Source organism: Notolepis coatsorum, assembly GCF_963971535.1.
Source record: "Notolepis coatsorum genome assembly, chromosome: 11".
In the NCBI taxonomy this organism is placed as follows: domain Eukaryota; kingdom Metazoa; phylum Chordata; class Actinopteri; order Aulopiformes; family Paralepididae; genus Notolepis; species Notolepis coatsorum.
In genome coordinates, this window is record NC_140175.1 from 36,014,190 (window position 1) to 36,040,042 (window position 25,853).

Sequence of the window (25,853 nt, forward strand, 5' to 3'; positions counted from 1 at the left end):
ACGCACGCACGCATGCACGCACTATAAAATAAGGAAGAGTCATTACATCAGAAAACCAGTGTTCTATGCTCTGCTTGGAAGATGCGCGGAGAAGAAAAATATACACGCTATTTGGGGAAATATACATCAACCAATATATCAAATGTTATCTAGTTAACAATGCAACAAATTACAGATGATTCTGACACCCAGGGTCGATCCCATTCAACTCAATGTCAGTAGAACTGATCTACACAGTGATCATCTACACAGTGATGTAATGACCCTTCCTTCTTTTATAGTTCCCTTGTATGCAACGAGGAAAAGAGTCGGCTTCGCAAGCCACGCGCCTCTTCAAACCAACTCTGAGAGAACGAGATAGAGAGAGGTGACAGGGAAGATGTGTTTATATCTGAAGGTTGAACTGAATAGAAATGCACATATTAGCCTCATCATGTATGCACGGTATAATACTGGGAGCATTTCTAGGAGTCATTTTCTATGCTAAGGCATGGTGTGAGCCCTGGGAGCATGTGCAAATTGACAATTACACAGCCGTCCATGTGTGACCAGGGAATAGCGGGTGTCGTATGGTTGCAGCTCTGTGTCATGGCCCCAACCAGTAAGTGAAGCCAGAGGAATAGCGTTAATTGAGGAGTGCGTTGAATTATAACTCTATTGTTCAATGTTTTTAATTACATTTATTTTTCAGGGGGGGGGGGGGTTATGATGTATTTCTAATCATATATGGAGCATAACCGACTGATAAGGACTCGTGGATGGGGTCGGAAGTGTAGTGATATGATCTATAAGATTCTCCTCTCATAACAGTAGGCTATGAGCCTGTCTGTGCCGAAAAGCAGCTCTTACGGCGGTCATTCAGTGATGGATGCACTCACTCCGATACATTACATTACAGGCCGGTTCGCGGCCCCTGGGTGATGCTATAGCTGGATCAATACTGGACCGATTCAACAAATTCATTCAGTCGCCTCAGTTCCAAATGATATAATAGGGTCCAGGTTATGTCATATTTTTGTAACAAAGTAATTTTTTAAAGCCCTTTTCCTGCTATTTCCAGTTTTCCACTCATCTACCCTGCTTGTCTGACGCCCACAGACAAGTCCTACACTATATTCTACCACTTTAAAAAAAGAATTTCCTCATCCCATCACCACTTGTTGGCGCCACTTTATTCTATAAAAGTTGAATTTGTTACCTGTCTGCACCGCTGCCGTCTTAAGGCTATAGAACCAATTCCGGAGATGTAGTTCTTCGTAAACTTAGCAAAAAAAGAAGATAAGCAGGAAGATAATGTCCTGGCCTATAGTGAACTCAGCCCAGACGCCCCTGTAAACTCAGCCCAGATGACCTAGTGAACTCAGCCCAGATGACCTTGTGAACTCAGCCCAGATGACCTTGTGAACTCAGCCCAGATGACCTTGTGAACTCATCCCAGATGACCTTGTGAACTCATCCCAGATGACCTTGTGAACTCAGCCCAGATGACCTTGTAAACTCAGCCCAGATGACTAGGGATGTCCCGATCACGTTTTTTTGCTCCCGATCCGATCCCGATCATGTGATTTTGAGTATCTACCGATACCGATATTTCCCGATCCGATCAAATTAAAAAAAAAAATGTATTCAACAAACATGACCATGTTCACGTCTTAAACTCATACTGAGGCCTTAGTTTTGGTTTTAAATTGCATATCATCATTCATTTATTTATTGTCACACAGAGCAGAAGAATTTTGCCAAAACAAACCAATAGTATCCAGCTGCAGAACGGCAGACCAGCCACACTCTCAGACACAAACGCATTTGTGTCACCTCACAGCGCTTTATGCCAGATCTCTACATTTTCATTTTTCAGATTATTCCAGATTGCTAAAGTACAGAATCTAAGCTTTCAAATGATGTGTCATATGTTGACATCTGAGAATGTTTTGAACACGATGTGCCCAATTATAACTTCTAAAACTGGCTGTGTTCTACATTACCAAAGAGGTGAAAAGGTGTCTCAAAGGAAGGCAACTTTTCACACTTCAGACCGTTTCAACTGGGCGTCAACAAACCCCCCTCCAGCAACGCCCCTCACCTGAATAACATTAACATAATTAAGTGCTGCTGAATCAGAGTTCTCTCTCCTCAGGACCCCTGTCTCTCCAGGACCCCCTATCTGGACTGTATAGGACTGTGAAGCTATGTACCCCCCCCCCCCCCATGCTGCTTTGACACCAGAATTATTGTTAAATCTATGTCACAACGAGAAAAAGCAACAAAGTCCTCACTCAGTGGCATGGGCCTAATGTTATGTAGCTCTGCAAGCTGCTTACACACTGCTTATCATATCACTCCTAGCTACACATACGCACGGTCCTCATGTCATGAGGTGATGAGCATCTTAAACTATCTGGACTCAGTGGTTAAGAGGTGATGCAGCATCTTAAACTAGCTGGACTCAGTGGTTAAGAGGTGATGCAGCATCTTAAACTACTGTGTGTATTGAGCTGTATTGTACTGTACCCATTCTGCAATCTGTGCTGAGATTATAAACTTGTTGTTGTTACACACACACACACACACACACACACACATGGACCCTGCATCCATACACTTTCGTCTTGTTTACAGCTCTCCACCTTGCTATCTGATGCTCCTCTCTTAGACCCTGATGTAGCAGTACTGTCTACCTGTATGTCATGTATGTCAATGTCATTATGAATTGAAAATGGGGGACCCTGATGTAAACAAGACGAAAGTCTTTCTCTGGTCTGCATCCCCTTAACAATTGTGTGTATTGAGCTGTATTGTACTGTACCCATTCTGCAATCTGTGCTGAGATTATAAACTTGTTGTTGTTACACACACACACACACACACATGGACCCTGCATCCATACACTTTCGTCTTGTTTACAGCTCTCCACCTTGCTATCTGATGCTCATCTCTTAGACACTGATGTAGCAGTACTGTCTACCTGTATGTCATGTATGTCAATGTTATGATGAATTGAAAATGGGGGACCCTGATGTAAACAAGACGAAAGTCTTTCTCTGGTCTGCATCCCCTTAACTACTGTGTGTATTGAGCTGTATTGTACTGTACCCATTCTGCAATCTGTGCTGAGATTATAAACTTGTTGTTGTTACACACACACACACACATGGACCCTGCATCCATACACTTTCGTCTTGTTTACAGCTCTCCACCTTGCTATCTGAAACAATAGCTATCAATATAACGTTAGCAACTTTAACTTGCTAGCTAGCTAACGCTAACGTTAATGTAATAAACGTGACATGGTTGGACTTGTGGTCGGCAGAAAAACTTGGTGTAGTTTTATCAAAGATGCGGAATTGTAAACATGCTACTGTAAACATAAACAAACATTCTTAAACTTACCCATGCAGACGCATCTCGACCGATCTCAGTTAATTCCGTTGAATAGCGCGGTGTTTTCACCGGTGAGCAGAGCATCTTTTTCTGATCCAGAGTGCTAATCCCATTGAAAGTGTAAACAGCCAGTGCGTCGCTTCAAACACTCCCCCAATGTAAATCTCTGCGGGCTGCAGGCTAGGTTTGATTCACATGCAAATACAGTAATTACGCCCCCGTTTCATTGAAATAAAGTCTGTGAACAACCTAAATTTAAACACAGGTTTGACACTATTTTAGATATTCTAACTGTTCGTTTTTATAGTAAACAAGTACTTATACATTAAATTTATAATAATGTGAAGAAAAGAAAAAAACACATAAAAAAAAAGAGAAAACTCTAGCAGGTCTAGCCGAGAAAGGGGCGGGCCGAGTTGTGGTCGCAAGCGCTGGTATGTGACACATTTCCTTTGAATTAATTATACATCAAATGATTTATGTCAAGGATTGCAATGCCTTGCTTGAATGAAGTTAACTTTTCACCTGGATAACGTCAACATTCAGGGTGAATGTAATGTGAGAAATTGGGATTAAAAAAAAAGAAAAAAAAAAAGAAAAAAAAATATTTAATTCCAGATTTTTATTTATTTTTTGCCGGTCCCGATCTTCGGAAAATCACGTGATCTGCCCTGATCCCGATCACGTGATCGGATCGGGACATCCCTACAGATTACCTTGTAAACTCATCCCATATGACCTTGTGAACTCAGCCCAGATGACCTTGTGAACTCAGCCCAGATGACCTTGTGAACTCAGCCCAGGTGACCTAGTGAACTCAGCCCAGATTACCTAGTGAACTCAGCCCAGATGACCTAGTGAACTCAGCCCAGGTTACCTAGTGAACTCAGCCCAGATGACCTAGTGAACTCAGCCCAGGTTACCTAGTGAACTCAGCCCAGATTACCTAGTGAACTCAGCCCAGATTACCTAGTGAACTCAGCCCAGACGGCGAAAAGAAACACAGCAAACCGTTGGCCGAGCAGGAGGATAAAGCTTAGAGACTTTGAAGGAAGCAAACAAGCTTGACGTGATACACATCTGTTATGATAACGGGACGGCATCGTCTGATGCTCAGTGGCCCCACAGAGGCAAAGGGGAGGCAAATATTTGTGGCAATAAATAATGAGTTCAGTGGGAGCCAGATAAGAATGCCATGCTGCTACTGTTTGGCCTCCTCAACGGCACTTTAGAGATGGATAATCTGTGACTCTTCAGTTGATTTTTATATAAATTTTTTTGCAGCATCTTGCCTTTCTTTAAATTTGGATATTAAAAAAGAGGTATTCTTGGATTGTACAAAAAACTAAAAAACACGAAGTCTTGCTTGATATTTGTTCCTAAGTGCTGCAGACAACCAACACACTCCATTTTCAGGTGAAATAATAAAATATTTACAATTGTTGTACATACAGACTCAGCTATTTTTATGCATTCAAAAAACACGTTCAAACATTTGACCCAAAAGGCCACTGCCAACCCAGTTGGGTAAGTGATATTGTTCAACAAACAGTTTTTAACTTGAGTGCTACGCTCTTGAGTGCATAAAGGTATACTGTAGTGTAGACATATTAGCACAGTAGGTAGTAGTATAGGCACAGTAGATTAGTTAGTAGCAGATTATATCTCTCTTTCCATCTCTATCTCTCTTGCTCTCTCTCTCTACATCCACGCACATACACACACATTGCACGCAGCTCTTCCAATCAGTGAGCTGCTATCTCGGCCCGACCATCTCACACACGGCATCTCTGTATCGCCGGCTCCCATCCTCCTTCAATGTCACCCTGGGTGACTGTCAGCGCTGATGGCGCGCCATTGTATCAACTGCAGCCGGAGCGATCAATCCTCTCCCTGCCCTTCTACTCTCACCTTCTCAGCCCAGCGTTAACTGTTACCTTCATCTACGGTGGTGGGGGGGTGGGGGGTAGATGGCATAATGGATAGATGGCGTAATGCTACCGTTGCACCCCAGTACCCGTCATCTCCCCGGAGTCAGTCAGCTGTCCGTCTGTGAATGGGGGCCATCCGGCTCACACTCCCCACACTCTGTGTGTGCCGGCAATGTTGCTTTGCGGTTAGGTGCATCCTAACTGTAACCACTGTAAATTAAACAAAGTGTATGTTCATTATATATTTGATTGCTATCTTTATTTAATCTATGCAATGACAATAGGTACTAAGCAGCTACAGCTGTGGTTTAGATCCAATCACCTGCCAAGTATTTATTTTTTAAGTGCTGGCCCTGTTCACTTTCAAAGGACGACTTCCCTGATGGTGGTGCTGTGTAGCAGAGTGTCTGGTGGGTCAGGTTGAATAGGTCAGGCCCAATACGTTGAATTACAAGTACAAATAACATTTAAAGGTCCCATGGTTTGCTATTCCTTTAACTATTTGGGCAATGTTACACAATTCCAGTCTATGGAACACATCTGTAAGGTTTTTTTCAAAACAAATTATTGTTTTGCATTTCTAATCAAGTACTTTAAAGCAGCATTTTTCCACTTCAAGAGTTCAAGCTATTTTGGGCTGGGCTCCGCCCGTAAGTGCTTTGAGTGACAGTCACCCACACAGCGTGATACATGTATACGAGAGAGACAGCGAGAGAGAGAACGAGCAAGCGAGAGAGAGAGGGAGAGAGAGAGAGGATACATCGCTCCGTGTGTGCTGTGTGAGCGGCTCGACTGCGATTGTGTGTAAAATGCAGGTGTACCGTGGAGAGAGAGAGGGAGAGAGAGGGAGAGTCAGGGACAGGGAGACCGCTTCCGCATTATTCCCACTGCTCCGTTGTTGAGTGAATTGTTGATTCTCTCTGTTGGCACCGCGCCACGTCAACCCGTTTGAGGAAGTGTCATTATTTCCACTTGCTCTGTTGTTGAGCGAATTGTTGATTCTCTCTGTCGGCACCCGCGCCACGTCAACCCGTTTGAGGAAGTGTCATTATTTCCACTTGCTCTGTTGTTGAGCGAATTGTTGATTGTGGGCGGGCGGTGACTACAACCTGTGCCTTATTCACGTCAGCGAGCGAGTCAAATCAGAGCGGCTTAGTTCAGTGAGGGAGGATCTCGTGAACTCGAGACTGGACTGATGAGCCAAAATGAGAATTAGAGACACAGACCCCATTGATACAACCTCACGTTGCTAGAAAACAATGCTAAACACTGGAAAAGGCAATTTATGGGACCTTTAATACATCTACAACATTAATCTTGAGTTGTGCACATATCTGTATTTGACTAATTCACGTATACACATATGTGTGCTCTCTATCATGCCACACATTACATGCATGTGCTCTCTCTGTCACATGCATGTGCTCTCTTTATCACTGGTATGTGCCCTCTTTATCACTCTCCCTATCTGCACATCCCTCCAACAGTTCTAACTCTCCCTATCTGCACATCCCTCCAACAGTTCTAACTCTCCATATCTGCACATCCCTCCAACAGCTCCAACTCTCCCTATCTGCACCTCCCTCCAACAGCTCCAACTCTCCCTATCTGCACCTCCCTCCAACAGCTCCAACTCTCCCTATCTGCACCTCCCTCCAACAGCTCCAACTCTCCCTATCTGCACCTCCCTTCAACAGCTCCAACTCTCCCTATCTGCACCTCCCTCCAACAGCTCCAACTCTCCCTATCTGCACCTCCCTCCAACAGTTCTAACTCCCCCTGTAGGTGTAGGTGTGAGCTGACATCACTGATATATCCATATGAGATTCCCAGCTCTAGCTCCAGCCAGGTCCCTCCTGTCCCCACGGGGAAGCTGTGGGAATGGCTGTGTTGTTCTGGAGGACTCCTGCTTCATCAGGACCAGGCACGTGCACACATAGAGGCCAAGGGGTGCCTGAGCACCTGCCTTTTTGAGCCTCATCAAAAAAGTGCCCTTTTTGAAAAAAAATATTTTTTTTTTTTTTTTTTACTGTTACGCCATATAGACTGCCCTTCCAACTGAAAAATGTCAGGATAGAATAAAAATATTAGGTAAAGAGAGAGATGCCCCATATTCCATTGCAGTTTGCACGGCCTCCTCAGCATGCCTCTCCGCGGACCTATATATTTTATGCATAGCGTGGGTGGTGATGATGATCATGATAGAAACCGCTGTTGAATGCTGGTATTACACTCATTGAGGGACACAAAGAAGTCAAGTCCGATGGGATTTGGGAATCTCAAATACAAATCGGGATTGGAATAAAAAATGCATTTATATTAAACAATACAGAATATACAGCACTTCTAGGGGTCTGTAGGGTAAGCACTTATTCCCTCCCCCCTGAACATTTATGGAGATGTATGGGCCTTTTAAGTCAGTGATAAAAGTGTCTTTCAAGGATAAGTGAGCTCCTGCACTGATTATTATAGTTCAATATTCAATATTTGATCACCAAAACCCCCCAAAAAGCATAAAAAGGGGGCCCCCCGCCCGAAAAGGGCCCTTAAAAATCGTGCTCGCGCGCTTTGCGCGCTCGCTTAATATATACACACAAGTGTTGTGCCCTTTTCAGCCTTTGAGCACCTGCCCCTCTAAAGTCCTGTGCACGTCCCTGATCAGGACTATTCATCTACTGTGCACCTTTTTTTATGCTGATGGTGACACATTATCCCTGCCAGTGCAGTGTTGTGGTAGTTCGTTTTGGAGGAGGCTATTTTTGTCGTGAGAATGGGAGGGGGAGTGTGTGTGTGTGTCTATGTGCGTGCGTGCATGTCAGCAGGGTGGCGTGTGTGAATACAGGACTCTGGGATGCGCATAATGTGAATGCGTGCAGAAAAAGAGCCAAGAGCCATGGCGTGTGCATCCTAGGGTGTTTTCGTCCTGCATGGAGATATGGACGGAGGGAGGGAGGGAGGGATGGAGGGAAGGAGAGAGATGGATTGTTGTACCCGGAGTGTGCGGAGCGGTGAGGGTCGGCTGAATTGGTGATAACCTGAAGTAGAGGCTCAGCATGATGGATGCCCATCCTGAGAGAGAGAGAGAGAGAGAGAGAGAGAGAGAGAGAGAGAGAGAGAGAGAGAGAGAGAGAGAGAGAGAGAGAGAGAGAGAGAGAGAGAGAGAGAGAGAGAGAATGAGAATGTGGGAGATACGGTGTGCTTTTCAGCAAACTTCTCCAACTGTTAAACTTCTTTTTTCATCTGAAGTTTTTTTTAAATTTTTTGTAGGCAAACATTTTAATTTGACCAAAATGTTTCTATTCAAAGCAAATGATATAATAAGGGAATCTGGGGAGAGTGGGAGGAGGATGTAATGACAAGGTCAATTGTGAATTAAAATAGCTAAAAACCGTGTTTGATAAAGACAAACAAATTAATAATTGCAGTTAATTGTGGACATTGGTGAAATAATTTGCCTGCCGTTCTTGACATGAGATCAGTATTTTCTATTTTGCTTCCATTACCGAAAGCCCTTCAGAACAAAGCTCATGTAATAAAGCGGCCGTTTCTATGAATGAAAGTCGAATGTCTCACATCTGTTGTCTCGGTGAGGTCGTCAAATCATATGTTCCCCCCTCAATATCTTTCACTTGTTGTTTGTACGAGAACATAAGAAAAGGAGGGAAGAGCAAAAACAATATTTTACTATTTTTTTCTATTTTTCTTTTATTTCCTCACTGACAAGCTGCTAGTCCATGAATCCGAGAGTATGTCTCTGGCCTATAAACTCAACCAATGAATTATTGAGCACGAGGTGATAAAACGTGAATTGTGTTGCATGGCTGGCCATAATACGTTTTTCCAGTGTTATGCCTCCACATGCTACTGCGGGGACTCCGTGGGCACAGGAGACGCCGGGAGCAAGAAAGGCCACTATAGCTACGAATGGCTTAGCGTTAGGAGCCTCGCAAACCACTTCAGACGCGCTTTGCATTCGCAGCGCGCCGCTCACATTGCGCATTTAACCTTACACATCACAACACAGAGCCACGTTGCGTGTGTGAAATCAATAAAGTGTTTATAGCTTTTGGAGGAAAAGAGTGCGTGCAGTAAATCCCATTTTATTTTGGTTTCCAACATATATCGAATGTATTGTTTAATGTTGATCATTCGACATGGTGTACGGGCGTGTTGTAAATAGATCATTCAACGTGGCGTACAGGCGTGTTGTAAATATGACGTTCAACGTGGCGTACGGGCGTGTTGTAAATAGGACGTTCAACGTGGCGTACGGGCGTGTTGTAAATATGACGTTCAACGTGGCGTACGGGCGTGTTGTAAATAGGACGTTCGCTCTGGAAGTTATGACCTTGCCTTATTGTCTCGGGGTTATTTGAAATGTTAAGTCGATGGTCTTAGCGCAGAGGGACTCGCGATAAAGGCAGAGGCAGTTTTATATCACTGTTGTCGCAGGAAATCTAAAGGTAAAGTAGTGATGCAGTGAGCAGCCGGACATATACCTTGGAACAAATGGAAGGAGAGTGTTTATTTTTCTTCATTTAATGATCCTGAGAAATAAACATTCCCCTTGGAAATGTAAGTGGGAGTCGTGAGTATTTTTTTTACCGGGGATTGAACCTTTGACCCTGTGGTCTTTATATGTATAGCTCATTCATACTGTTGTCATGTCTATTGCTACAGTAGGTATTCAGGAGTATCCACTGCCATGTGCACACACAAACACGGAGAGAGACACACACACACACACACACACACACACACACACACACACACACACACACACACACACACACACACACACACACACACACACATACACACACAAACACAGAGAGGCACACACACACACACACACACACACACACACACACACACACACACACACACACACACACACACACACACACACACACACACACACACACACACACACACACACACACACACACACACACACACACACACAACCACACAGATATACACACACACAAACTTAATAAGGCTTTTCTCCCCTCTTAAAATTAAGAAAAATACCCCCACATACTTAATGCATGAAACAATCGGATCTGCTGGTAACATATTCATCCATTCACTTGGCCTTTACAGAGGTAACTAATTCAAACGCCTCCCGCTGATTAAAGAAACGAGATTGAAATAATACCTCGAGCAATGTGAGCCACTGGTGTGCATTCTAAAGCATTTCCCTCCTGTGTAAAACTGCACAGGCTACCGCGTAATCTGAATGTAAATTAATGCACAGTTGTTTTAGTTTTTTTATTCTCTAATTTCCAAAGTCATGTTGTTTACAATTGACTTCTCCAATTCTTTCATTTCATAACTCTTTTTATGTTTCTTTTCCAGAGCTTCTTGTGTGTCAATTTACATTTCACAACGCGGTGATGTCATCTCACAACATGGTGATGTCATTTGGCATAAACAGGAGGAGGCGCTACACATTTGCTACACAAAATTACTTTGAATATGAGAAAAATTACTTTGTACAATAGAGAGGGTGGCTTGATAATAATAACACGATTAATGATACAAAAAAAGAGAAACAACAACTATTCTTCCTTTTTTCTTTTTATAAAGACATCGCCCCTTGAGTTTTGTTATTATTGGTGAAAAGGATTATGGGAAATCATCAGTGGAGCTGTGATGATGGATAATACTGTACAAATGGATGATACATAAGTATCACCAATCTCAGCTCACATTGCCGCATGCGTCCAGCTCATGCTTCTGCGTGAGTCACACTCCCACACAAAGTAAACACAGAGCTATTCATCAGTAGTACTGAATTTCTGTGTTCTCCGCTTGATATAATTAATCAATACCCAATGTAACAAATGTAATTTGAATAGACTGAATAGCCTGAATTTAAATAGCCTGCTGCTGAATAAAAGTACAGTGACAAACAATTATGATCCATGATTTTATTAAAACTCATAATAACACAAACTGCCTATAAATGGTTATCGAGCTGCAAGCCCATCGATTCTTTTTTGTGCGAGGCCCCCCTTCCCGCGAGGCCCTGTGCGACCACACCCCCTGAGGCGGCCCTGAGTACATGCTAGGGCTCGTCGTCTCGACCCACACAAGCTCACCATCGCTAAGAATGAGTTTACCTCCATGAAGGCACTGGGCATCGTTCGTCGTTCCGACAGTCCTTGGGCCTTGCCTCTCCATCTCGTTCCAAAGGCTAACGGCGGCTGCCGTCTGTGTAGCGACTACCGGCGCCTTAATGACGCCACTACACCTGATCGTTACCCGGTTCCACAAATACAAGATTTTTCAGCCCACCTTGCTGGCGCGTCTGTTTTTTCTAAGGTGGATCTGGTGAGAGGATACCACCAGGTGCCGGTTAGCCCTCAGGACCTCACCAAGACGGCAGTTATAACCCCATTCGGGCTCTTTGAATTTTTGAGGATGCCTTTTGGCCTCAAAAATGCGGCTCAGACCTTTCAGAGGTTAATGGACGCCATGCTGCGCAACCTGTCTTTCGTGTTCGTCTACCTAGACGATATCCTGGTAGCCAGCACGTCCAAGGCGGAACACCTAACACACCTCCGGCTCCTCTTCAGTCGCCTCAGAGAGCATGGATTAATCATCAACCCAGCAAAATGTCAGTTTGGTCTGCCTGCCATGGACTTCCTTGGCCACCACATCACTACTGCTGGGGCGGTCCCATTACCAGTAAAGGTGGAAGCGGTGCTGCGGCTCCCACGCCTTACCACGGTTAGGGCCTTGCAGGAGTTCCTGGGGATGGTGAATTTTTATCATCGGTTCATCCCTCAGGCTGCCCACCTAATGCAATGTATGGGGCTCTCAAGGGCAAGACTCCCAAGCATGCCATCGCCTGGTCCGACGACATGTCAAAGGCGTTCTCGGATACCAAGGAGGCCCTTGCGAGCGCAACCATGCTGACGCACCACGTGCCTGAGGCTCCCGTGGCATTGACAACTGATGCCTCGGATTATGCCGTTGGAGCCGTTTATGAGCAGTTGGTCGAGGGCATTTGGCAACCCCTGGCGTTCTTCAGCCGACAACTCCGTTCCAGCGAACAGAAGTACAGCACCTTTGACCGTGAGCTCCTCGCCCTGTACTTGGCGGTCAGACATTTCCGTTTCCTGCTGGAGGCTCGCCCTTTCACTGTTTTTGTAGACCACAAACCATTGATTTTTGCTATGGCGAAGGTGTCCGAACCGTGGTCTGCCAGGCAACAACGCCATCTGGCTTTCATCTCTGAGTTCACCACTGACATCCAGCATGTGGCGGGGAAGGACAACCCCATGGCTGACTGCCTCTCGCGGGCCGCCATTGGTGCTGTCCACCTGGGAATTGATTACGCCCGTATGGCTGCGGATCAGGTTTCAGACCCAGACATCCAGGCATGCAGGACGGCGGTTACTGGCCTCCAGTTGGCGGACGTCCCCTTCTTTGATGATGGCACGACGCTGCTATGTGATATATCTATGGCGCAGCCAAGGCCAGTGGTTCCACGGGCATGGAGACGACACGTTTTTGAGGCTATCCATGGCCTCTCGCACCCGGGCAGGAAACCATCACAGCGCCTAATGGCAGCGAAATTCGTCTGGCCCATGGCATGCCAACGCGCAAAGGTCCATCGACATGTTAAGGCCCCGTTGGAGCAGTTTGATGTGCCTGAGAGGCGTTTTGACCACATCAACGTGGATCTGGTGGGACCCCTTCCTCCCTCCAGGGGGTACACTCACCTTCTGACGATGGTAGACAGGACCACCCGTCGGCCGGAGGCTGTCCCACTCACTGCGACTACTACAGCTGACGTGGCTCGCGTTTTCATCAGTACCTGGGTCGCCCGGTTCGGTGTTCCCTCTGATCTTTCCTCTGACCGAGGGGCCCAATTCACTTCCGCGTTATGGACTTCCATTATCCAGCAGTTGGGTGTCTCCCTCCACCGCACTACGGCCTACCATCCACAGGCCAATGGCCTGTGTGAATGTTTTCACCGGTCGATGAAAGCTGCTCTCAAGGCCGATCTCCGAGGCGACGGCTGGGTCGACAGACTTCCTTGGGTGATGCTGGGGCTCCGTACTGCACCTAAGGAGGACCTTCTTTCATCTTCAGCTGAGCTGGTATACGGCCAACCCCTCCGTGTCCCAGGGGATTTTCTTCCCTGTGTTACGGCCTCCTGGTCAGCACTGGAACAGCGGGATGCTCTGCTGGACAAGGCCAAGTCTTTCTTGCCCATTCCCACCTCGTGCCACGGCGTTCCGAAGGTGCGTGTCCCGCCTGATCTCCAGGCAGCGGGGTACGTGTTTATCCGCTGCGACGCCCATCGAGGCCCCCTACAGCCACCCTACGATGGTCCTTACCGGGTTGTGAAGGCAGGCTATAAGACCTTCGTCGGTGACATGGGGGGGAGGGAAGAACGGATCTCGGTGGATCGCCTGAAGCCTGCTCACCTGGATTTGGACCGCCCCATTGAGTTGGCCCAACCGCCCCGCCGCGGTCGCCCCCCTGGTAGGGCAGTCCCAACGCCTACTCTAGCTACGGCGGACCCCCGGAACTGCCGTCCGAGGCCTGTTCAGTGTCAGCCTACTGCTTTACCACTGCCTCGGTTTCCTGTGCCTGCCCAGGGGTACCGGAGTAGTTTTGGGCGGGTTGTCAGAGCCCCTGGTCGTTTTTTGGGGCCAGTTCTTGTAAATTCTGGGGGGAAGTGTGTAGTGGTTACTGGGACATAATTCACGGCATCCTAGCCTTATGTGGTGTTTACTACATCTCCCGTGATCCTTAGCGGGGGATGACGTAGTTTAAGAGAGACGAATGAAAGAGGAATGGCAGTGTTGTTGTGCGACAGTAGAATGCGTAATAAAATTTTATTTTTGCATCGGAACACGGCTCCGTTTTCACTATCATTACCGCATTCCTACAGGAGAGTGTTTATTTTTCTTCATTTAATGATCCTGAGAAATAAACATTCCCCTTGGAAATGTAAGTGGGAGTCGTGAGTATTTTTTTACCGGGGATTGAACCTTTGACCCTGTGGTCTTTATATGTATAGCTCATTCAGACTGTTGTCATGTCTATTGCTACAGTAGGTATTCAGGAGTATCCACTGCCATGTGCACACACAAACACGGAGACACACACACACACACACACACACACACACACACACACACACACACACACACACACACACACACACACACACACACACACACACACACACACACAGATATACACACACAAACGTAATAAGGCTTTTCTCCCCTCTTAAAATTAAGAAAAATACCCCCACATACTTAATGCATGAAACAATCGGATCTGCTGGTAAAATATTCATCCATTCACTTGGCCTTTACAGAGGTAACTAATTCAAACGCCTCCCGCTGACGAAAGAAACGAGCTTGAAATAATACCTCGAGCAATGTGAGCCACTGGTGTGCATTCTAAAGCATTTCCCTCCTGTGTAAAACTGCACAGGCTACCGCGTAATCTGAATGTAAATTAATGCACAGTTGTTTTAGTTTTTTTATTCTCTAATTTCCAAAGTCATGTTGTTTACAATTGACTTCTCCAATTCTTTCATTTCATAACTCTTTTTTTATGTTTCTTTTCCAGAGCTTCTTGTGTGTCAATTTACATTTCACAACGCGGTGATGTCATCTCACAACATGGTGATGTCATTTGGCATAAACAGGAGGAGGCGCTACACATTTGCTACACAAAATTACTTTGAATATGAGAAAAATTACTTTGTACAATAGAGAGGGTGGCTTGATAATAATAACACGATTAATGATACAAAAATCATCACATTGCCGCATGAGTCCAGCTCATGTTTCTGTGTGAGTCACACCCCCACACAAAGTAAACACAGAGCTATGGCTATTCATCAGTAGTACCAAATTTAAATAGCCTGCTGCTGAATAAAAGTACAGGGACAAACAATTAGGATCCATGATTTTATGAAAACTCATAATAACACAAACTGCCTATAAATGGTTATCGAGCTGCAAGCGCCCTCGATAACGCAGCGCGAAGCAGATTGAGTCAGTCTTCTCATGTTGCATATTATAATAAAGTATTTGAGCACTATCTAAAATCTGGCAACACCTTGGCAGTCAGGTACCACTCTAGGGGTCAAATTCACAAAGGGATTGCGCTGCTTTTTTTCACGCTATGCCTGTGAAAATAGCCCCGAAACAAACCTTGCTATTCACAAAGCACTCGCAAAGGGTGAAATACCGTGCTAACTGTGTTGCCATCATCATTGCGCCTCTGTGTGTGCATGCTATTTGCGGTTATTTAAATGAGGTGATATGGGCGGAAAATGTTCCCCTTTCTATGCAAATGTGCCTCATTGCAAAAACACTCCAATTCACAAAGATCTGCGCTAATTGACACACGCAGTTAAAGTGAAGTTATTTAAGTCTTCAGAGAGTTGGTGGTAACTAAGTGCATTTATAAGGGGTGTCATGGCCAGAGTCTCCGGTGATCTGGTGAGTTAGGTAATAATCACAATAAAGAGAATAGAACCTGCACACTCATATGCTCCAAAATAAACTTTAAATGTATAACGTTTCGTCAGGTCCATGTGGAGTAGATGCTGGAAACACGGTCAATGAAAAGTTTATTCTGGAGTATATGAGAATGCGGGTTCTATTCTCTTAAAGCCTATATTCATCCTACATTCCGCTTGATTCTGAAATAGTTCTCCTATCTTCTCACATTGCATATTATTTTAATAACGGACACTGACCCAGTACTTTTTCGGCAGTGTTACAATTATCTTTGGAACAATTTGTGATTGCGTTCACATCGATTCTGCAGACATCCTCGAGGTATTAAATAATTATAGTAATAATAAATACTATTATTTATTTTTCACTTCAGCCACTGTGCAGCCACTCCTCTCCTGACATCGTGTCAACCTCACCGGTTATCGTCCCATGCCTCTTTTTATGGGTGGCCTTGTACCTATATTGACACTACTAAATAAGATGTCACACTAAGATGTCATGTTCTACAGTGTGACTTACTAATATAGGTTCTTTATACCTGTATCACTGTACATATTATTATCATCAGGTCCAATGTCTCCGCTCTCCGCTTGATTCTGAAATAGGTCTCCTATCTTCTCACGTTGCATCCAGTACTTTGGCGGTGTTACAATTATCGTTGGAACCGTTTTTGTTCAATTGTATCTGAATCGGGAGATTATCTTCGCTCAGTCAAAATGTAAAGTGTATCTCTCTGTCATCTAACTAGTGCACAAGGAATGAATCATGTTCGAAAATAATGCTTTAATTTGGGAGAAATCACTGGTGATTGCGTTAGCATATAACAGAACACCAATCAACCTCAAAATCAAACTCAAAATCAACCCTGCCAGCACTGCGGTAGAATGGTAGACAGTCCTAATAGCTGCATCTGTATAGTATCCCAATAAAATAAGTAAATATTAAGCTTGCATGATCATGTATGAGTTACAGAGTGATATACTGTAGTTATCAGAAAATATACTTATTTTTCTGTGGAACAAAACCACACCTTCTAAAATGGCTTTGGATACATGTTTCAATTAACCTTTTTTTCCCTCAAAATGCGGGATTGAGTCATCAATCAGTTATTGACATCTCCATATATCTCCTATTTCCACCGCGTCACGTGGCAATTATCAAGAGTGTTTTCGGCCTGAAGTGGTTCTTAAAATTCATATTGAATCCAATGTGCTTTTTACAAATGGCCCTTTTGAAGAGGTCGCTCGCTCTTCCAATACTAATGCTCTTGTGTGATAAATTAAAATTGGCCCATGGCCCGAAACAATAGATTTCTTATGACTTTTGGGAGATTTTCAGGAGCACAACTCCACACCTACCCCTACCCAAATTCACAGGCGGGACAGTGATAAAGGTTAAAGCGACAGGTCAGTGATAATGTTGGCATGGAGGGGAGGGAGGGGAGAGCACTCCTCACTGCTCTTCTGTGTTTACCTACTGTATTCATTCCTGTGCGTTATGAATCTACCGCCTTATTTCCCCTGACAGATCATAAATCAGCTCTTGGAGGCCCCTCGCTTGGGAAAAACAACTAACAAACGGAAAGGAAAACAACAGTGTTTCGAATCAAAAAAAAATAAAGAAATAAAAAAAAAACAGCGAGTATGTGAGATGAAAGATGCATCGCTACAGTACTGCCTCCCTGCCTATTATGCTCATCTCCTAAGCTGAGGGGGATACACAGAAAGAAAGAGAGACCACTCCTGACTTGTCCACAGCACATGACCTACCGGGACCACGGTTTAGTTTTATCCAAGCAGAGGATGGATTAGTCGGGTGGCTACCAATTACAAGAAGTCTACTGTATGTCTATACTTTCCATGAAAATAGAATTGAGACTTTAAAGGGGCACTTCACAAAAAAACAATCCTGATTTATTTTGCACATAATCTTGCACACATCCAAAAAAGCAGTTTTGCACACATTCAATTAGTTTGACAGTTATTGAGAGTAAATGAGTTTGACTATGGCCACCTGTGATGTCATCGGGACATTGCATCCTTCTGTTGTGTTAATTACAGCTCCATGGAATGATATGGAGTCCCTATGAGACAAGGTATTGCTATTGTTTCATCTACATAATTGCATGGACCTGTAATTAACAGGTGTACCATTTTACATGTGAGATTAGAATTTGGAGAACTACTGGCTATTGAAAGCTATAGACCGTTTCAGTGGAATTGTGTTTCCTAGGTTTGCTATAATATCAGTAGCATGTTACAATTCTGAAAAAAAGATACAAACATAATTATACAACAGTTAATCTGGAAATTAACCTTCAAGTATGAACGTTTGGATCTCTTTGAAGTGGACATAATAGTGTAATGTGTACTGTAATGTGTACTATATGTGTGTAATGTAATGTGTACTATATGTATGTACTATGTATGTATGTAAATTTAAAAAAATTATGAATAAAAAAGATAAACTAAACGTAAGTCTCCAGGGGTAGGGCCCGACAAGCCTAGTGCTTCTCCCTAGCCCTTTTCGGACAATTGGACAATGCTGCAATAGCAGCTGGTAAAACTTTGGCGATCTATGGAATGACCGTTGTATGTGTCCAAAGCCCGAAATAAAAAAGAACTGAACTGAACTGAACTGACATAGTGTTTGAACCACTTTCTTGTGTGGTTCAAATCACATCTACCTGTATGATGCCTCGTGGCGTTGCCCGGGGCAGTTGGGTAGCATAGAGGTCTAAGCACTTGTCTACCACCGCAGAGACTCTGGGTTCCCGCTGACAGCGGTACCGTCGGCTTGGTCAGTTGTCCCTACAAACACAATTGGCAGTGTTTGCGGGTGGGAAGCCGGTGGGATATGAGATAGCGTGAACCTCCACATGCGTTACGCTCTCCCAGTGAAACTCCTTGCTGTCAGGTGAAAAGAAGTGGCTGGCGACTCCACATTTATCGGAGGAGGCGTGTGGTAGTATACTACACCCTCCCCTGACCGACTGTAGGGCAGCACAATGGCCAGGAAGGGAATTGGCAGAAAGACTAAATTGGGGGATGGGAGAAAAGATATAAATGAAACAATGACGTTGCCCGTGCCCACAGTGAATGCACCTTGTATCAACTTGTGTCAACTTGTCAACTCGTGTCAACTTGAAAATGCTTATTGGAAAGTGCCCTTCGTCAAGTCAAAGGTCTTCAATCTGAAAGTGTGTCTCTCGTAAAATCTTCTCAGGATTTCCCAAAGCGACCGAGTGCACGTCGGTGTAGGTGACCCACAGTCGTTCTGTGTGGGCTGATGGTGTTTTACACCAGGGGGACTGGCAGATCTATTAGCTTCAGCTGCATGGAAGGGCCAGGGACTGTCACTCAATGTAATAACACATGGCTATTAGGGTTCGCGGAAAAAGCCTATGTACTTTGTCTAGGTAAACAGAGCCTTCTAATGATCTGCTGCTGGAGGGGAGAGTGTGGGAGACACACGTGAGAGAAGGCCTTGAGGAGATGCCGCTCTGAAGAGCTCTGCTGCGGAGGAGTTAATGGATGAGGAGTTCAAGTTGATATTATGAATACCTTATTACAACTCACGTAATTATCCTTTTGACAGCCAGTGGTTACACAAACTCACTCCCACCTACTCTCACGCCTAAATATATTTTTTTTTAAATCCAATTTGAACCATGGAGTTGAAAACTGCATACAATAACTCATGTTCCTGAAACTAGACCCTCCGAACTACCTCATACATTGATATATAATATCACACGTATTCACACCTAATGGCACTGTTATTAATATAACTGCCCAGATACATTTTTAAACCACAACATCAAAATCGCATCACCTTGCCCCTCTCTCTCTCCCTTTCAGGCCCCATTAGGCCCCACCTCCCCCTCTTACAATATCTGCTCCTGAAAGTCGTGATATGTATGAAGAGAAACCATGCAGAATTCAAACTAAAATATACATTTTGATATTTTCCCTTTTGATGTTTCAAGGCTTTGAATGAAAGACCACATTCATAATTTTCTGTGAAATTATGTTTTTGAACATTTTAAATGGGGAGGTACTGTATATTTCAAACCTTGAAGGTCTGAAAGGCATTGAACATCATCTTTGTAACTGAATTGTATCTGCTCTGAATGACCCATGGATTTGATCAATGAGTAAATATTATTATAAATATTATGTGGTCAAAGTCATAACCCCACCAACCCCAGAATGCCAGCCCAGACCGAACACCCGGAGTCAACCCAACACTGAGACTGAAGAAGGTTCCCCGGCTGTGGAAAACATCCCTCATTGTCCCGGTGCCCAAGAAGGGATGCCCCACCACTCTCAATGACTACAGGCCGGTTGCTCTGACGGCACAGGTCATGAAGGTCTTTGAGAGGCTGGTTCTGGAGCACCTTAAACCACAGGTGAGAGGCTTTACGGACCCCCTGCAGTTTGCGTATCAGCAGAACATTAGTGTGGAGGATGCCATAATCTACATGGTCCACAAGGCCTATTTACATCTGGAGAAGCCAGGCAGCTCAGTGAGGCTAACATTCTTTGACTTTTCCAGTGCCTTCAACACTATTCAGCCTCCACTGCTAGCCGAGAAGCTGTCAGCAATGGGGGTGGAGGACGACTTGGTGGCCTGGATCTTCAATTACCTCACTGGCAGACCACAGTCTGTCAAACTGCAGGGGGTGTCACTCGGACGTGCTAATCTGCAACACTGGTGCCCCCCAGGGAACTGTATTGGCACCCTTTTTATTCACCCTGTACACCTCAGACTTCCGCTTCAGCTCCGGGAACTGCCATCTACAAAAGTGTTCTGATGACTACAGTACATCACCAACGACAACGAGGAGGAGCTGTGGTGGAGAGCTTCACAGAGTGGAGCAATGAAAACCACCTACAGCTCAACATCAGCAAGACGAAGGAGATGGTGGTAGACCATCGGCGGAGCAAGAGGAAGCTGTATGCTATCCTTGAGAACCCCTGCCACCCCCTCCATGAAGAGCTGACCGCAATGCGGTCCACGTTTAGCCACATACTTACCCCCCCCCCCCCCCCCCCCCCCCCCCCGACATACCACAAAGCGCTTCGGGCAGTCCTTTGTGCTGGTGGCCATCAGGCTCCACAACCAGGCAGGGCCAGGGCGGGCTAACTGCCGTGGACTGGAGGAGCTGGGTTGTGGACTGTAACCAATTAATTTAATTATTTAACATCATGATTGGACTTGTTTCTTTTTCTTTTCACCACTTTTAGTTCTATTTTACCCCTATTTTTTATCCCTATGTATTTGTCCATCTTGTTTTTAACACATACTAATACGTGTATGTTATGTATTAACTGTTTCCATTAACTGTTTTTACTGTTTTTAAATTGCTGTTATGGACATCTGAATCTCCCCTCTGGGATAAATAAAGGTTTTCAATTCAATTCAATTCAATTCAATAAAACAGTTGAGTGACACATCAACAATGTAGAATACCAAACGAAAGAAGCATTTTGTATAAAAGTATTCTGTACTTCTGTATGACTAATAAAGAAACTTGAAACGTTCCACGGACAATAGGGGGCCTTGCACAGAATTGCACAGGCCTTGTTCTCTGTTTTCCCACATGGCTGCCTGTAACATAGCAACCACTGTTTTGTACATGGCAATGAAAGAGACAACGGTTGCTATGTGCAAAACACAGTTGCTACTCTATGTGTTGATATGATAAATATATCAACAAAAACATACAAATTTTGTGTCTTATTACTGGATCTTGAAAGCAAGGCACAGTGGAACATCAATAGCATGCTACCTACTCTACCACTACACTGATATTATGATTTTTCTTTTGATTTGGTTGGTTATGAACAGTGATGCCGGTAACGCGTTACTAAGTAACGCGTTATTGTAATCTGATTACTTTCCCCGAAAATAGTAATCTAACGCGTTAATCTTTAAAAGCCAGTAATCTGATTGCAGTTACTTGTCCAATTGGCTGTGAGTTACTATTTCGTTACTATCTCATCATAAATTCATAATGCAGGCGGAATGCAGTATTTTATTTCGTTTTCGACAGTCAAAAATACATTTTGAGCTGTTTTTCTTATTATTATTATGGAGTGACGTGGGGTGGCAGTGAAAGGGTTACACAAGAATGTGTCCCCGCGGCGTGACTGGACTCTCTGTCTGTGAGTGACTCTGCTTTGGCCCAATCACATTCCCCATCCACAGTCTGCGAATCAGAGGCAGAGTAGGGCGGGTCTTCACAGCACGTCATGTGACATATGCGCCAATCGTGTGACAGCAGGGCTCCGTTGTTATGTTCGTCTGAGAATTCATTTACAAAACGCTTGTCTAAACGAAGTGAAACCGCAAGAAGACTTTTGCGGTTTCTGTTCAGACTTCCACCCCAAAACGCTCGTTTAAACGTAGCCTCAGTCAAAATACTGTCTACCGCTAAAAACAGCACATCCAATTGCATTGAAAGCATCTGGAATCACAACACTAGCCGACGCTTCGACTATGAATTGAAAATGGGGGACCCTGATGTAAACAAGACAAACGTCTTTCTCTGGTCTGCATCCCCTTAACAATTGTGTGTATTGAGCCGTACTGTATATTGTACCCATTCAGCAATCTGTTAAATAAAGTTTTCATTCATTCATTCATTCACGTACAGGAGGACTCGGAGGCCAGCCAAACAGCAAAAGAGAGAGACTGTTTCTTTCCCTATTGATTAATGTATATTTGATGGTGGCAGAGCAAAAGCTCTTATTTGCCAGATTTACAGTTAATTTACATGTTAAAGAGAGACTGATTGTATGTTTATAGAGAGACATTTATAAAAACAATTTAATAGTTACAGTTGATATAATTGAATAGTTCAGCCTGCATTTGTTAGATGTGAATAGATACACTGGTTTTGTACAACCACTGGCTGGCTGCTCTAATGCTGTGAGCATCATAGACTGTTGCTTTACCATACTTGATGGTACAGAAGCTGAAGCACTAGTTTAACAATTTACGTTATGTGCAGAGAAACAAGTTAAAAACAATTTATGCACTTTCAATAAAGCGTTTAAAAAAAACTGTTGGGGGAACGACGACGACTTCGTAACCTAGTTACTTTCAAAGTAACTAAGTTACTCTGATAATCAAGTAATCAGTAAAGTAACATGGATTACTTTTTAAAGGAGTAATCAGTAATTACAAGTAATCTGTGGCATCACTGGTTATGAATGGTTATAGGCAGCCATGTTGGACGAAGGAGAACTACACAAACCTCTAGCAATCACAATAGTATTGTTTTTGTTTCAAGTTCAAGTTTGTTTATTATTTGTCACAATAAAATACAGAATACTTTACGTTGAAATGCTTGTTTCTGTAGGAGCCCCTGAGAGTGTGCTTCATACAGTAAAAAATAAAGTAAGTAAAAAAGTAATTAAGAAGTAGGTTAAAAAGTAAGTAAAGGAATGTTCAATATACATTATATACAATATACAATAGAGAGTAAAATGGGTAACAGTGAGGTACAATGCAGAAATGAGGTACAAAACTTGAGGTATGAATGTAGTGCAACTCTTTTTAATAATAGATAAATATATTTTCTGGCGTATATCGTGACACTCTCGGTAGCCTCTCGGGTCACTCTCTGCTGATTCCCACACCTCATAAGATTACTAAATACATACTTACTGGAAATATACTAGGTAAACAGCAAAGTAGTCCTCAGTCACAGCCAGCCGAAAAGGGCAACGTTCAGACGTTGGTGTTTATAAAACACCTTCAAAAAGATTGCCTTTGATAGTCACGGAGGCGAGACAGCGCTTGGAAACAGTTAGCCTTTCATCAGCCTTCAGAGTAGATGTCTACGCAGAATACCAATAGCGGTCAAACCGTCAAGGTAGGCTGAGGAGCGAGTGCGGGGTCCAGGGTGGTGGGGGAGGGTGCTGAGAGGTGTAGCTGCCAGGCATCAGCCAGTTGCATGCCAGCTGATTATTGTGCTGGCCTCGGGTGCTGATGGATGAGAGGGGCGGGGGCGAGCAACACGCGGGGGTAATTTATTCGGCTGTTGGGGATAAATGAATATATACTGTATGTCACTCAGCGCTCTCTCTCTCTCTCTCTCTCTCTCTCTCTCTCTCTCTCTCTCTCTCTCTCTCTCTCTCTCTCTCTCTCTCTCTCACACACACAGGAGAATGCAGCTGTTATGAGGGCTACTCCCCGGACTCTGTGCATAAACACCTCTGTGTTCGCAGTGACTGGGGTCGCAACGAAGGGTGAGTCGTGTCAGCTCCTACGTCTGTAAGCCCCCCTCCCCCCCGCGTCATCTAAAGCTAGTGGGAGAGAGGGGGGTGCACATGGGAGACAGGAGAGGTACGGTAGGGAGATAGACGAGGTGGAGAAAAGAGAGAGAAGTGACAGAGAGATTTGATGAGAGAAACAAAGGGAGAGATAGGGGAGTAGTATTGACGAGAGAGAGAGAGCGAGAGAGATTGATAGATTGATTGATTGAAAACGTTATTAACAGATTGCAGAATGGGTACGATACAGTACGGCTCAATACACACAATTGTTAAGGGGATGCAGGCCAGAGAAATACTTTCGTCTTGTTTACATCAGGGTCCCCCTCTTTCAATTCATCATAACTACATAACTACATAACTATATATATATAGAGAGAGATAGAGAGAGCGATAGCGAGAGCGAGAGCGAGAGAGAGAGAGAGAGAGAGAGAGAGAGAGAGAGAGAGAGAGAGAGAGAGAGAGAGAGAGAGAGAGAGAGAGAGAGAGAGAGAGAGAGAGACAGAGACAGATATATTCATCACCTCCCTGTGTGTGCTCAGTCAAGTGTACGTCTCTTTCGTGCCTCTGACCCTGCATGTTAATTAGGCCAGCAGCTGGGCCAATAAAATGCCCCCCCCCCTCCATCGTTATGCAAATCTCTTCGGTCATCAATTGAATCAATAGTCCCACCCCTCAGCAATCACAGATGAAATCACTGTTCGCCAGTTTGTAAAGATGTCCAATCTTCTCCATATCAAATTAAACCTGTAATGTTGATGCTTTGACCTTTAAAGAAAAACACATGTGAACAATATACTGTAGCATAATACACATGTATGCTACATACAGTACGTAGAACATCCTATACAGTGATATTGAAATAGCATCATAACAGCTACATGTATGTTCATTTCTCCCACAGTTATGTTTGCCTCCTACAATGTTATCCAAACAGTAAAAACCAACAATCCCAGCTTTACGCGTGATTACCAAACCAAGCCGCATTTCTCGGAGACGCTCTCTGATTGGCCGACGCCTGTTTCTACACTGGTTAAGCTTATAGGCACTCTTCGAAGTTGGTTAAGGTTAGAGTTTGTCTTAGAGCGTGACGGCAAGTCCTTTCGACGGTTAAGCTTAGGCACTCTTTCGAAGTTGGTTAAGGTTAGAGTTTGTCTTAGAGCATGGCGATAGAACGCCAGGTAGTTTGCAGGTTGTTTGACATGGAAAATGGGCAAAGACACAGCTCGTCACGGATTGGGCAAACGCGTCAGTGGCCAATCAGAGAGCGTCAGTCAGTGCCAATCGGAGAGCGTCTACGAGAAATGCGGCTTGGTTTGGTAATCACGCCAGCTTTACATGCCGTCTTCTCTACACACACTATCATTACCATTATTCACACAGTGCCCATTTTGCTCTTGTGTCATGTTCAGGTTGGGATTTATTTCCAAACCTGAGCATGACGTAACAGCAAAATGGCCACCGTGTGAATATGATACAGTGGCGTCGGTTTTAGAGCTACACATGTGTGACAGTCCTGACACTCTCACTCTCTGTCCTGTCCCCAGGCCGTGGCCGTACACAAACCTGGAGAAAGGCTATGACCTAGTTACAGGAGAGCAGGCCCCGGAGAGGATCTTCAGGTGAGGACAGCTGCTGCCGGCACCAGGGCCATCTCCAGGGAATGTGCACCAGGGCCTGGGGGGGAATGTGTGAGGGGGGTGGGGGATGGGCTGGGGGTATGTGTGGGTGTTAAAGTAGATCAG

The 25,853-nt window shown here is 44.4% G+C and overlaps 1 protein-coding gene across 1 annotated transcript in view; it reads left to right on the forward strand.

Moving 5' to 3' along the window:
* The window catches only part of LOC311237093 (astrotactin-2-like), a gene marked incomplete at both ends in the record, with an annotated part of 729,417 nt that overhangs the window by 511,390 nt on the left and 192,174 nt on the right, over positions 1–25,853 (forward strand). The window contains 2 exon segments of the mRNA XM_084324899.1: positions 24,000–24,084; positions 25,656–25,730. Of these exon segments, the coding sequence (XP_084181025.1) occupies positions 24,000–24,084; positions 25,656–25,730 (160 nt within the window).